The sequence below is a fragment of the Stegostoma tigrinum genome, chromosome 30, assembly GCF_030684315.1.
Source record: "Stegostoma tigrinum isolate sSteTig4 chromosome 30, sSteTig4.hap1, whole genome shotgun sequence".
NCBI classification, from domain to species: Eukaryota; Metazoa; Chordata; class Chondrichthyes; order Orectolobiformes; family Stegostomatidae; genus Stegostoma; species Stegostoma tigrinum.
Genome location: NC_081383.1, coordinates 31,671,780 through 31,685,644, shown reverse-complemented (window position 1 = coordinate 31,685,644; position 13,865 = coordinate 31,671,780). Strand labels below are relative to the sequence as shown.

General features: G+C 44.1%; 1 protein-coding gene across 4 annotated transcripts in view; it reads right to left on the bottom strand.

Annotated features, from left to right (window-relative positions):
* Positions 1 to 13,865, bottom strand: part of sema6bb (sema domain, transmembrane domain (TM), and cytoplasmic domain, (semaphorin) 6Bb) — a 513,075-nt gene that overhangs the window by 238,725 nt on the left and 260,485 nt on the right. For all 4 annotated transcript variants that reach the window (XM_059638496.1, XM_059638494.1, XM_059638495.1 and 1 more), the window contains exon 3: positions 7,639 to 7,756. In XM_059638496.1, coding sequence (XP_059494479.1) covers positions 7,639 to 7,756 — 118 coding nt within the window. The remainder of the gene's footprint in view (positions 1 to 7,638; positions 7,757 to 13,865) is intronic.

Sequence of the window (13,865 nt, the reverse complement as noted above, 5' to 3'; positions counted from 1 at the left end):
ATCTCTTGTTTAAGTGCTCACTTGCTTAGCACCATCTGCATGCTTGTAGCATTGCTTTGTCATGCTTGTTAGTGCTTCAGGCAGGTCTGTTGTCAGTTTGGGATGTTTACTGTCAGGGGATCAGTCTGGGGACTGGGCAATGGTCTGTTCTGTTCGGTCGTGGCAGGCTGCCGGAAGAACTGTGTATCATCAGGGAGCTGCAAAGATAGAAGTCAAGGGTCAGGTCAGTTATGTCTAGGGGTTACTTATCAAAGTCATAAACGTTCCTAGGGTTCATCCATTGATTTTTGAGGAATATTCAAAAGGAGGTCCGTACGGGCAACAGTGACATCACTGCTGGAAGAGGTGGAGGAGTTAAGGTTGGTGCCATTGTGGAGGTTGGAACACATACACTGAGTGTGGGAAATTCAAGATGTATGCGAGCTATGTAGAACAGATCAGAGGGTATGGGAGGGTAGAGTACAGGGTGACCACCGCCTGGGGCTCCACAGGAAGAGCAGCGTGGATGGACATTCTGAAGGTGCAATGTTGGGGCTTAGAGGGCAGGATGGACAGTTAGAGACAGAGCTGTAGGTGCTGAGTCTCCACATGGAAATGGATTGTTTGATACCACAAAGTAAAGAGGGCATTGAAGCTCTGTCAGGGGATACCTAGTGACCATGTGGGGGCCAGTGTCAACGGTGTCTACTGTGAGCTGCTTCCCCTGTCATTCTCTAGGTGTGAAATGGAACTGGAAAATGGCTGGGACAACAGCCAGGGTGTGCACTGTCAGTCAGTGTCCCCTTGTTGGGTGACAGCACTAGGTCCCTCACACTGGACATCAGCACATCGAAGGGACAAATACAGGAAGCTGGAGTTTGCAAACTGCAGCTATATTCCATTTGCAAACATTTCTTCGGACACCTGCAATGCATCCAGACTGACATCAAAAACAGGTCAAAGGTGGATTGCAGCATGCCACTGGGGCATCGTCCTTTCAGTGAGGCAAAAGTTATCAGCAATAAGTGAAAAGGACAAAAACACATCCTTCACTGCTGAACCCTCTGAGAATGTTGATAGACAAGGGAAATATTGCTACATTTGAATTTCTGTACATTTGAAGATGGACAATGATGAATGCAATAGAAAGTGGAATGGTTGATGTGGGCCTGGGGTGGGAAAGGGCATGGGAGACAGGATGTAATGTGTTAGTCACACAGCAGCATGGTGCCTTCACTAAATTGGTCCACGTACTGTGAGCAGGGCCATGATGGAGCAGAGTATTGGATTGCTGAAGATTTGGTTACACTAGTTGGAGCAGTCGGGAGAGGGGGTCCATTCAGTGCAGTTTGGGCAGAGGGTGATGTGCCATTCTGGCAGTGGGTGGCTCTGCCTTGTTGGAGCAGGCAATGAAGAGATGGGAGGAATGCTGAGGAGCTGGAGGAATGGGAGCAGTCAGTGAAGAAAAAGCATGAGGACATTGAGCTGGAGGAAGCTCTCCGTGTGAATGACAAGAGTTCAACTGCATTGGTTCCAAGAATGCACACTAGGTCTTATTGAAGGGACATACCCCTGCCCCACCAACCACTCCAACTGGTGTAACCACATCTTCAGCAGTCCAATAGTCTGCTCCAACATGGCCCTGCTCACAGTACGTGGACCAATTTAGTGAAGGCACCATGCTGGTTGAGCGATGAACACATCACATCCTGTCCCCCAACCCCTTTCCCACCCCAGACCTACATCAACCATTCCATTTCCATTGCATTCCTTGCAGTCTTTTTTCAAACATTCATAAATTCTTTACAAGATGGCGCAGGCATAAGGTATTCCAATCTTTCAGCGGATATCTGCCTGAGTAGTGACTTGCTCTGTGAATAATACATTGTAAGAAAGCAATAGAATCAGTTAAAAGGGAAGCCATGGCAGTATGGCAGGTAGATAAGGAGGCTCGCTTGGTAAGGTACAGCAAGAGATCTTGTTGGGCCCTCTGGTGAGAATCCTCCAAACAATTCAATGATTACCCAAAAAGAAATGTAATTTCACTCCTTTGGATTTCCTTAATCCCTTTTCAGGAAAGCTGCCTGGAAAAGCTCTCCTAGTTCCATAATGCCCTGCCTATTCAGTCTAGTCAGGACTAGAGTTTAATCCATGTCAAGTGGTTAACTCATAATACCATCCACAGCCTTGGTTGGACACAGAATTGCTAATGTGGCCACTAGGAATGGCCTTGTCAGTGTTGAAAATATTCTTAGAAATATTTTAAAAAGGTACTGAACTTCAGAATAATCAACGTCTTGAAATATTTTGACTTCAGAAAGCAACATGTAAGTTGAGTTTAAATTATGATCTGCTTAAATGCTCTTAAAAGCAGCTCTGAACTATAAATAATTATGAAATGCTCCTTTCGGTAATGTCTGTGAAACAGGTATTATTTTAAAATGGAATTCTGAAGAAATACCATTTTAGTCATTAATAAATTGTCCCATTGATTGGAGCTGACTGAATGTTCTTTGACTAGTACAGGGAAGAAATACATGCTGGAGTTTTCATTATTGTGTACAGCAATAGGAATGAAGGACCATTACAGTTCCATCGTGGCCTTATAATTCAATACTTCAACTTCCACTAAATCCTTCCTTTTTTTTCCAGTCTTTATTAAGAGTCATCAATTATTTAAAAACTTAAGTTCTTTCATTGATTTAGGTTCTAGGTTTCTTTATTTTCTGAAGTTATTGCCTCATACGGATGAATGATACATAGGTACTTTCAATTCCACCAATATCTCAGGTGGTTGTCGTAAGGTTAATAGGTTGTCAGATACAATGGCTGAGCCTTCTTTGACTCCTTTGTTCCTCTGTTGCCCAAATGGGGTCAGGAGCAGGGAATTAGGTTGATGCCTTTCTTGAGCCTGTTATTCCAGGGCTGAAGCCCATTACAGTAACTCTACTGTTACTGCCATGATAGTTACTGCTACTTCAGAGGGTGGAGACCAGGATGTGAACCTCATAAGCGGAGGAAAAAATGTTAAAGAAAAACACAAATGAACTTGAAGTAATTACTTTAAGTAAGAAATAAAGCTGGAAGAACAAATATTACAGCGGTCAAGGGAAGGTTCTTGGGTGAGGGTGGATATTATTGAAACTATCGTAACCTCTGTGGCAAGTTTGTGGAAATAAATAGTGAACCAATTATGAAGAAAAACAATGACTTCCCTCTTCATCAAGAGTTCCCCGAGGTTTATTTGGTACATTATGTTCTTCCTGGAGATTGTCAATAAATTATTCTTGGCTAAAAACAGCACAATGTTCGTTTGTCAAACAGTTGTTCATTAGTTGACTGATTGCATTTCAAAATCATTTTCTTGATGTTTCAGCAATTCTACAATACATCAAACAATATTTTCATTAGACATAGCTCATGCCCAACACTAATGGCACTTAATTTTTCATTCTTAACTGTGCCTCACACACAAAATCAAATGATTTCTCTCACAAAATCAAACAGTTAGTTTTTCAGTCCAATTCTCCTCCACTCCCAACATGTCCCCACACCCCCAGGGCACCTTTCCATGCAATCACAGAAGGGTAACATTTGCCCCTTTACTTCCTCCCTCCTCACTATCCAAGGCCCTAGATACACTTTCCAGGTAAAGCAGTGATTTACACAATGTAATTGCCCCTATCTTGGGGAGACAAAATGCAGACTGGGCAACCATGGAACACTTACGTTCTGTCCACAAAATGACTCCTTCCTGTTGTTTGCTGCTTCAACGCCACACTCTGTTCACTGGCCAACATCTCTGTCGCAGGCTAGCTGCAGTACTCCAGTAAATCTCACTGAAAGAACAGCACCTCATTTGCCACTTTGGAATCCTTCAGGTGTTGGAAGTATTACAATGCATGACGGTGGATAAAACTCCTGGTCCTGACCTGATGTATTGAAGAACTCTGCAAGAGGCTACACAAAAATTGTGGGGGCCCTGGCTTAAAAATTTGCATCATCATTAGCCATGGTTGAGGTCCTGGAAGACTGGAGGGCAGGGAATGTTGTGTCCTTATTAAAGAAGGGCTGCAAAGAAAACCTTGAGACTTATAGACCAGCGAACCTAATATCTGTGGTAGGTAAGTTACATGAGAATATTCTGAAGGATAAGTAAGACATGCATTTCGAAAGGCAGGATTTCATTAGTCGTAGTCAGCAAGGCTTTGTGTGTGGGTGATCATGCCTCACAAATTTGTTCGGGTTCTTTGATGAAGTGACCAGGAAGGTTGATGAGAGCAGGGCAGGGGAGTCATGCCTTCTGCCTTGTCTAATAACATTTAGTTCTCAATCTGTATTACAAAAAGCAGATTATTTCATCATTATTGCACTGCAATTTGTGGCTGTTTGTTCATTTTCTGTTTGATTTCTTACATGTTAACAAGTGTCTACATATCAAAAATGCAATATCGATTGGAACATTCAGTGGTTGTAAATGGCACTACAGATGGTCAGCACAGAGGCTCACTGGTTAGCACTGCGGTGTCAGGGCACCAGTGACCTGGGCTCGATTCCATCTTGGGTGACTGTCTGTGTGGAGTTTGCACATCCTCCATATACTCTGGTTGTCCTCCCACAGTCCAAAGATGTGCAGGTTAGGTGGACTGGCCACGAGAACTGCAGGGTTACAGGAATAGGATGAGGGTACGGGCCTGGATGGGATGATCTTTGGAGCATCAATGTGGACTTGATGGGCTGAATGGCCGACTCCCACAGCACAGGGATTCTATGAAATGCCAGCTTTTCATTTTACACTCTATGATGCCCTCTGTGTTGATTAGCCTCTTGACAATTATTTGGTAATGCACTCATGGAAAGTGCTTGGTAAATGAGTGCTGGTGTTTGTATAAGTCAACATCAATCACCAATTCAGCAGAAATGGATTGGAGAGAGAAAAAATAGTACTCATGAAGGGAAGCAAAATGGTTCACAGATATCTTCAATTAATTACCTAATTCATGAAAATGTGAGACAGATGCATGATTGATTGCCAGCGGGTATAAGTCATTGATTATTTATGAAGCTTTGGCTTATGTAGACTTAACATTTTTATGTCACTTGAATTTCATTCACCTTTGTCAAAGCTTTCCTGCAAATAATATACTGATTCTTGGTGATCGCCTGGCAGAGGTTAAGGATATGGCTGTAAAATCATTCATTTGTGTCAAATCATTCATGTGATGCATTAATAAACCTTACACAGGATTTGCTCAACAAAAGAAGGGAAAAGAAGCAAAGTGAAAATAACAAGAAACACAAAGGGGAAGAAATTGTAGAGGAGATACTTTCTGTTCAAAATACTTGGATTTTTACTGAAGAGTTGGCTTACTATAAATGTTCTCAGTCAAGGAAACTCCCAAGTGGGGGGTTTCTTTCTGACTGGCTGCCCAACTGATACTAATTGAAGGAAACATCCATTATTAACAGTGTTGCAGGGTACCTTTTGACCAAAAAGGTACTCAGCAGCAGAGATTGTGAAATTTGCTTTACCAAACTTTAGCGTGCTTTCCTAAAGAAGCTGTTTTGAGGGCATGACCTGATCCCACTTTTGATTCTACTGGAATGACTAACAGCAAAGGAAAGTACTTGGCGATCTCCATGCTGCTCCTCTGAAGAAATGTTAATGTTAACTCTAGTTATGGTGAAACAATCATGTTCTACTTTGGATGTCTTAATTCTGATGATCTCGACTCCCATATGACCAACCTATCTAATCCGTCCCTGGCCAATGTTGCAGACTGAACCAGACTGTGTGCAAACTCAGGATCCAATGTGACCAAGACCTGAACTTCTCATCCCATATCCTCTCTATCATATTAGCCAGCTACTTGCACCTTCACACCCATCACTGCCTTTACTGCATCCTTTCTATTGCTGAAACTCTCATACACACACTTTTTGACTCAAACATTCCAACAATAGTATTTTGCTTCTGATCTTCTACCATCCCTAACTGGAGCTCATCAAAATCTGCTTCAAGTTTCCTATATACTATGTCTTATTTATCTGTCAGCACTGTTTGCTGCCCCATATTGTATATCCCTGTCCATCAATGTTACCATTTTAAAATTCTCATCTTCTTCTTCAAATTCCTCCAAGACTTTTCTCCACTCTATCATCGTAACTTCTCCAAACCTACAATCTTCTAAGAATTTCTCATTCCTCAACCTCCAGACTGTCGAATGATTATCTCTCTTTTCTCCACTTTCAACTGTCTTGATCTTGAGAGTTTTGGAATTTCCATGCTAAATCTCTCCACCTTTCCTTCCTCTGTTAAAGCAACAGAGGCATGGGTGGCACAGTGGCTCAGTGATTAGGACTGCAGCCTCACAGCGCCAGGAACCTGCGTTCGATTCCTGCCTCGGTGTTCCGGTTCTCTCCCACAGTCCAAAGATGTGCAGATTAAGTGGATTGGCCATGCTAAATTGCCCGTAGTGTTCAGGGGTGTGTGGGTTATAGGGGAATGGGTCTGGGTGGGATGCTTCAAGGGGTGGTGTGGAGTTATTGGGCCGAAGGGCCTGTTTCCACACTGTAGGGAATCTAAAGTAATCCTTCAAACCTAACTCAGACCACGTTTTCAGTTGCTTGCATCAATATCACTTCCCTTGGCCAAAAATCAAGTTTTGTCCAATCATGGTACTGTGAAATCCTTTGGGATGAATTCTTACATAAAAGGCACTCTATAAAAGCGCACTCTTGCTCTAGGTTAGTATTATGTAATTTAGTTTCCTAGAATGGGATAGGCAGATAGATGTTTTGGTGGGGAATTGCCTGCATTCTATTTCGATAATGCTAAACAAACATTTGTGTTATATATTTTAAACTCTCAGATGTGATGGATGAGTAGAGTCCATGTGTTTTGATTGTGGAAGGAGTGGGCTTGATGTTCTGCACATCATTCTAATCTTGCTAAATTATGCTTTTATTCTGGTTGCCAGGGTTGTGTGAACTAACATGTTGGGGAGTGGGAAGGTGCACATTTTGGAGTAAATCCAATAAAATTCAACTATTAGTGATAGTCAGGAACCATTATTTAACCTGAGATTGTGAACACTTGCTCTGGCACCTCCAGCTGTATCATTGAGACATTTCCATTTCCTAAATGTGACTTCTGTGGCCTGTCTGAATGATATTGTGAATCCCACTCCTTGAGCAATTTTCTGCTGTTGATTTACGTCAACTAAGAAACCGCATCATAAAAGCAGCATAAAGCATCTTTCCAGCAAGAAGTGTATTGCCGATAATGTACTTGCTACAATTTTAATCTAGTCACCATTGGCTTTGCTGGATTTGTAGAGGTATATTCTGGGTAAAGTCTGCACAGACTAGGCCATTGAAATACAGACCTTCCTGAATGACATGGTAATGCATTGACTCACTAAACTATTGAGGAACTTGAAAGAAAATAAACTTTTAATCCTCTGCCAATGTTAATGCAATCAAAGTCCTTTGAACATTTTTATGCCAATTGACTGGCATTTCACTCGTAAAATAAAAATGTCCTGTAGAAATTGCAGAATATGACAGTCTTACTGACAAAAAAAAGAGATTTGTTACAAATATCTGAAAACAGTAACTGAGAAGAGTTGAATCACAGTTAATCTCCATTATATTTACCTGCCACCTATGAAGAGGGTCCTGTTCACTTTCAGTATCCGCTGAACATCCAGAATTTCTCCGAGACCAGGATTTGCTCCAGGGCCACTTCCTATAAAGGCGACACTCTGCCTCACATCTGCAGAGAAAAGAAAGGCTTGTTGATTCTAGCTTCACTCTTTTCTCACCTTCTGACTCATGGTGGATTGAGGTTTTGTGTTCAGCAGCCCACCTCTGCTCACCTACTCAATTCACCATTCTTCTTGTGTGAGCCTTAAATAATGAATACAGATGGGCTTATAGACCATGAATGGCATCACTGTTTAGTCCATTTATGCTTCTTTCCAGCAAAGGTCAGTGGTTAGTGATAAGGCGTCCAATGGCATTGAGGCATATTTGGCTCAGATGAACTCAAACAGCAGAGAACTGAACCGAAAGGAAAAATGTTCTGGCCTGTATGGCTTAACATAGTTTGGCATTGTCAAGTTGATGCAAATAAAATCCGAATGTAGGGAATAAAAATGCCAAATTAAAATCAGTAGAAAGTGGTTTTTCAGAAGCAATTAGGAACTTTTTCAGGATGGACGGCATAAGGAATTTAACTTGCACATCTCCTTGTCTGGAAGAGCGTGGGAGAATGGGACAATGCAAAGTGAGTGAGTGAGTGAGAGAGAGAGAGAGAGACAGAGACCGAGCTATATCCTCCACCTGGAAATCTGCAAGTTGTTAGTCAAATATTTCTGTTGAAATAACGCTCATTGCTGGCCTCTACTACCGATCCAGTTATCGTTATATACATAAAAAGTATATTACTTGTCTCCTTATTTTAAAAAAAATTTCGATGTAGACTATATATTTTTTATTTTAACACACTTTCAAATATTTTGAAGTTTTACTTGTTTGTTTCTTTTTAAAAGTAGACAAAAATTAGGAGAATTGTTGGCGTTTTCACTTCACTTAAATACAGTCAGCGAGTAGCCATGTCACTGAGACTGGCTGCCTCAGAATGTGGTTGGGAGGTTAAGTATAGAAAGGCTTAATTATACAGTTCTTATGGTGCAGTGATTGTGCCCCTATTTCTGGGTTGGAGAGTCTGGGCTCAAGTTCCACTTGCTCAGAAGGTGCTCAGAAACGAAACAGAATGGCTTAAGCACAGAATGGAACTCCTGTTGCATAATCCATCAGCTCCTCCACATTCAGGAACAACAACAACCCTTTTGTCCTGGTAGAGCTAAAGGGCATAGGCCAGGGATGTGGCATGCACTAGGATTTTTCGCTGAACACCCTCATTTACTAAGCCACTGAAGTTGCCAGATTCAAGTCAAACCCAAGGGGAGAAGTTGTTAAGTGAGCTAACTTTCAAAGTGGTTGAGCGAAAACAAAATTGATAAATCCAAATGAAAATTAGTGAGTGGCCGTTTAATAAAGAGTTACACAAAATATAAGTACAATTACTTAAGTTTGATTCTTAAAATTACTTCTATATTTTGAGCTCCCAACAGGCTACTGAATTAATTACCACAGTCAGTCTGAGTTTAAAAATAAACAATAAAACACTTGAAAGAGCTCAGAAAAGATATTTACAAGAATGTTACCAGGTTTGGAGGGTTTGCGTTATTGGGAGAGGCTGAATAGGCTGGGGCTATTTTCCCTGGAGCCTGGGAGATTGAGGGATGACCAGTTCATAAAATCATGAAGGACATGGAGAGGGTGAACAGCCAAGGTCTTTTTCCCAGGGTAGGGGAGTGCAAATCTAGGAGGCACAGACTTAAGGTGAGAGAGGAAATATTTAAAAGAGACCAAAGGGGCAACTTTTTTATACAGAGGGTGATGTCTGTATGGAATGAGCTGCCAGAGGAAGTGGTGGAAGCTGGTACAATGACAACATTTAAAAGGCACCCTAATGGGTACATGAGTAGGAAGGGTTTAGAAGGATATGGGCCAATTGCTCGCAAATGGGGCGAGATTAATTGAGGATATCTGGTCAGCATGGATGAGTTGGACTGAAGGGTCTCTTCCTGTGCTGTACAACTCTATGACAACATAATAGTAAAAATAGACTTAGCATTAAGTTTCCAATTGCAAACACAGACTATTAATTATGTCACAGTTACTCCAGTTAATTTCAACTGCACATATGATTGACAGATTTTGTATGTCTCCCAGTCTCTTCTGTAGGTTCAATCCACACTGAAGTACAGCTCCATGGAGGTTCTCTGTTTCTAACTACTCTCCACCAGAGTAGGGATACTGTAACTGGCCTTACTATCACAGGAGATTGGTTGGACAAACACCGACTGGGTCACTGGGTCCTGCTCACTACCCATTTCTCTTGAAATCACACAAATGCAGAATAATGAGTTCACACAAAAAGATTGGTGGCTTTGATGAGAGACCAGAAGGGCAGCATTTTAAACTGTACTCATTCAAGAGCAGGTATCAAGGGAACTTTACTGTGTATCTGACCCATTGGGTATGTTTGAGCTGAGAATGTTGTCATTTGCCAAACAAAGCAACAAGCTGGCTACTTTGGCAGAATTTGTCTTGAAGCCAGCCAATTCAGAAGTGGAAAAGCAGGAGCTGATGATGTAAATTGAACTGGATGTGTATGTTACAGATAAGGATGCAGAGAGTTCTCTCAGAGTCAGCGTAAATGACCACAGGTCAAAGGATTAATTACCTTTTCTGGGGAACTGGGCTGATGTGTTAGAGATAATGGGAACTGCAGATGCTGGAGATTCCAAGATAATAAAATGTGAGGCTGGATGAACACAGCAGGCCAAGCAGCATCTCAGGAGCACAAAAGCTGACGTTTCGGGCCTAGACCCTTCATCAGAGAGGGGGATGGGGGGAGGGAACTGGAATAAATAGGGAGAGAGGGGGAGGCGGACCGAAGATGGAGAGTAAAGAAGATAGGTGGAGAGAGTGTAGGTGGGGAGGTGGGGAGGGGATAGGTCAGTCCAGGGAAGACGGACAGGTCAAGGAGGTGGGATGAGGTTAGTAGGTAGCGGGGGGTGCGGCTTGGGGTGGGAGGAAGGGATGGGTGAGAGGAAGAACCGGTTAGGGAGGCAGAGACAGGTTGGACTGGTTTTGGGATGCAGTGGGTGGGGGGGAAGAGCTGGGCTGGTTGTGTGGTGCTGTGGGGGGAGGGTACAAACTGGGCTGGTTGAGGGATGCATTAGGGGAAGGGGAGATTTTGAAACTGGTGAAGTCCACATTGATACCATATGGCTGCAGGGTTCTCCACCTATCTGGACTCCATTTTCTCCCCTTTGGTCCAGGAACTCCCCACCTACGTCCGTGACACCACCCACGCCCTCCACCTCCTCCAGGACTTCCAATTCCCTGGCCCCCAACACCTCATATTCACCATGGACGTCCAGTCCCTGTACACCTGCATTCCGCATGGAGATGGCCTCAAGGCCCTCCGCTTCTTCCTGTCCCGCAGGCCCGACCAGTCCCCCTCCACCGACACTCTCATCCGCCTAGCTGAACTCGTCCTCGCACTCAACAACTTCTCTTTTGACTCCTCCCACTTCCTACAGACTAAGGGGGTGGCCATGGGCACCCGCATGGGCCCCAGCTATGCCTGCCTCTTTGTAGGTTACGTGGAACAGTCCCTCTTCCGCACCTACACAGGCCCCAAACCCCACCTCTTCCTCCGGTACATTGATGACTGTATCGGCGCCGCCTCTTGCTCCCCAGAGGAGCTCGAACAGTTCATCCACTTCACCAACACCTTCCACCCCAACCTTCAGTTCACCTGGGCCATCTCCAGCACATCCCTCACCTTCCTGGACCTCTCAGTCTCCATCTCAGGCAACCAGCTTGTAACTGATGTCCATTTCAAGCCCACCGACTCCCACAGCTACCTAGAATACACCTCCTCCCACCCACCCTCCTGCAAAAATTCCATCCCCTATTCCCAATTCCTCCGCCTCCGCCGCATCTGCTCCCACGACAAGACATTCCACTCCCGCACATCCCAGATGTCCAAGTTCTTTAAGGACCGCAACTTTCCCCCCACGGTGATCGAGAACGCCCTTGACCGCGTCTCCCGCATTTCCCGCGACACATCCCTCACACCCCGCCCCCGCCACAACCGCCCCAAGAGGATCCCCCTCGTTCTCACACACCACCCTACCAACCTCCGGATACAACGCATTATCCTCCGACACTTCCGCCATTTACAATCCGACCCCACCACCCAAGACATTTTTCCATCCCCTCCCCTGTCTGCTTTCCGGAATGACCACTCTCTCCGTGACTCCCTTGTTCGCTCCACACTGCCCTCCAACCCCACTACACCCGGCACCTTCCCCTGCAACCACAGGAAATGCTACACTTGTCCCCACACCTCCTCCCTCACCCCCATCCCAGGCCCCAAGATGACATTCCACATCAAGCAGAGGTTCACCTGCACATCTGCCAATGTGGTATACTGCATCCACTGTACCCGGTGCGGCTTCCTCTACATTGGGGAAACCAAGCGGAGGCTTGGGGACCGCTTTGCAGAACACCTCCGCTCAGTTCGCAAAAAACAACTGCACCTCCCAGTCGCAAACCATTTCCACTCCCCCTCCCATTCTCTTGATGACATGTCCATCATGGGCCTCCTGCAGTGCCACAATGATGCCACCCGAAGGTTGCAGGAACAGCAACTCATATTCCGCCTGGGAACCCTGCAGCCATATGGTATCAATGTGGACTTCACCAGTTTCAAAATCTCCCCTTGCCCTAATGCATCCCTCAACCAGCCCAGTTCGTCCCCTCCCCCCACTGCACCACACAACCAGCCCAGCTCTTCCCCCCCACCCACTGCATCCCAAAACCAGTCCAACCTGTCTCTGCCTCCCTAACCGGTTCTTCCTCTCACCCATCCCTTCCTCCCACCCCAAGCCGCACCCCCCGCTACCTACTAACCTCATCCCACCTCCTTGACCTGTCCGTCTTCCCTGGACTGACCTATCCCCTCCCTACCTCCCCACCTACACTCTCTCCACCTATCTTCTTTACTCTCCATCTTCGGTCCGCCTCCCCCTCTCTCCCTATTTATTCCAGTTCCCTCTCCCCATCCCCCTCTCTGATGAAGGGTCTAGGCCCGAAACGTCAGCTTTTGTGCTCCTGAGATGCTGCTTGGCCTGCTGTGTTCATCCAGCCTCACATTTTATTATCTTGGGCTGATGTGTTAATCAGCATTTGTAAAGTAACTAGACTGTAGATCAGTGAGTGGAATTAGAGTGGAAAAATATCACTACATTATGGGGGCCATGTGAGAAGTGTTAACCTTGATAATAATTGACTCACATATGGCAAAAATGTATGACAAATAACCTTCTTTTTATTTGTAATTACTAAACCAGTGACTGGCAACCCTAAAATAACACTGACTTTTTCACCATTCCTGCAATTATAACACAATGCTTTTATGCATTACCCATTATCAGGGTCTCAGTCGGAACATCCACTCAGTAATAAATCTCCTCATTTAAAGCTCGTCATCACAAGAGGGAGGTTACACCATACTGAGCTTGATCCTGTTCACATCTAACATCAGGTGCCTACTTCCTAACAGAAGCAACTGAACAGTTATCACCAGCATATTCAATAATATCCAATGTATTGTCGTCAGTTCTAATGTTCTAATATCCCACTCCCTTTTTCATTTCTCTTCACAGTACTATGGTGAAAACTCCCCATGCAGAAGTAAAATAATTACTTATTTTATAAATAATTTGTATCAGTTTTGTTGGACCTGGTGCACAGATGACCTTTCCCCTCACCCGAATCACCCCCAATATGTTATTTCTGTAACCCCTCTTTCCCATATTGTTAAAGAGACATTTTTAACACCTCTTGTAGAAATTTAAGGATCTGAAAAAAAACCCAGAATTTACCGCTGTTTTATCCCAACCAGATATTTTTGCTTTCTCAACACATCTCTCAATGCCCTCTCCTTCTTTATAGAGTTAGAGTCACACAGCATGACAACAGACATTTCAGACCAAACATAATCCCAATCTAAACTAATCCCCCCTGCCTGTTTCTGGCCCATATCGCTCCAAACTTTTCCTATTCTTGGACTTATCTGAGAGTCTTTTAAATGTTGTAACTATGCCCACATCCACCAAATCCTCAGGAAGTTTATTCCACACATGAAGCACCCTCTGTGCAAAAACTTGGCTCCTCATGTCATTTTAAAATGTCTCTCCTGTCACCTTAAAGATATTTCCTCTAGCCATGAAATT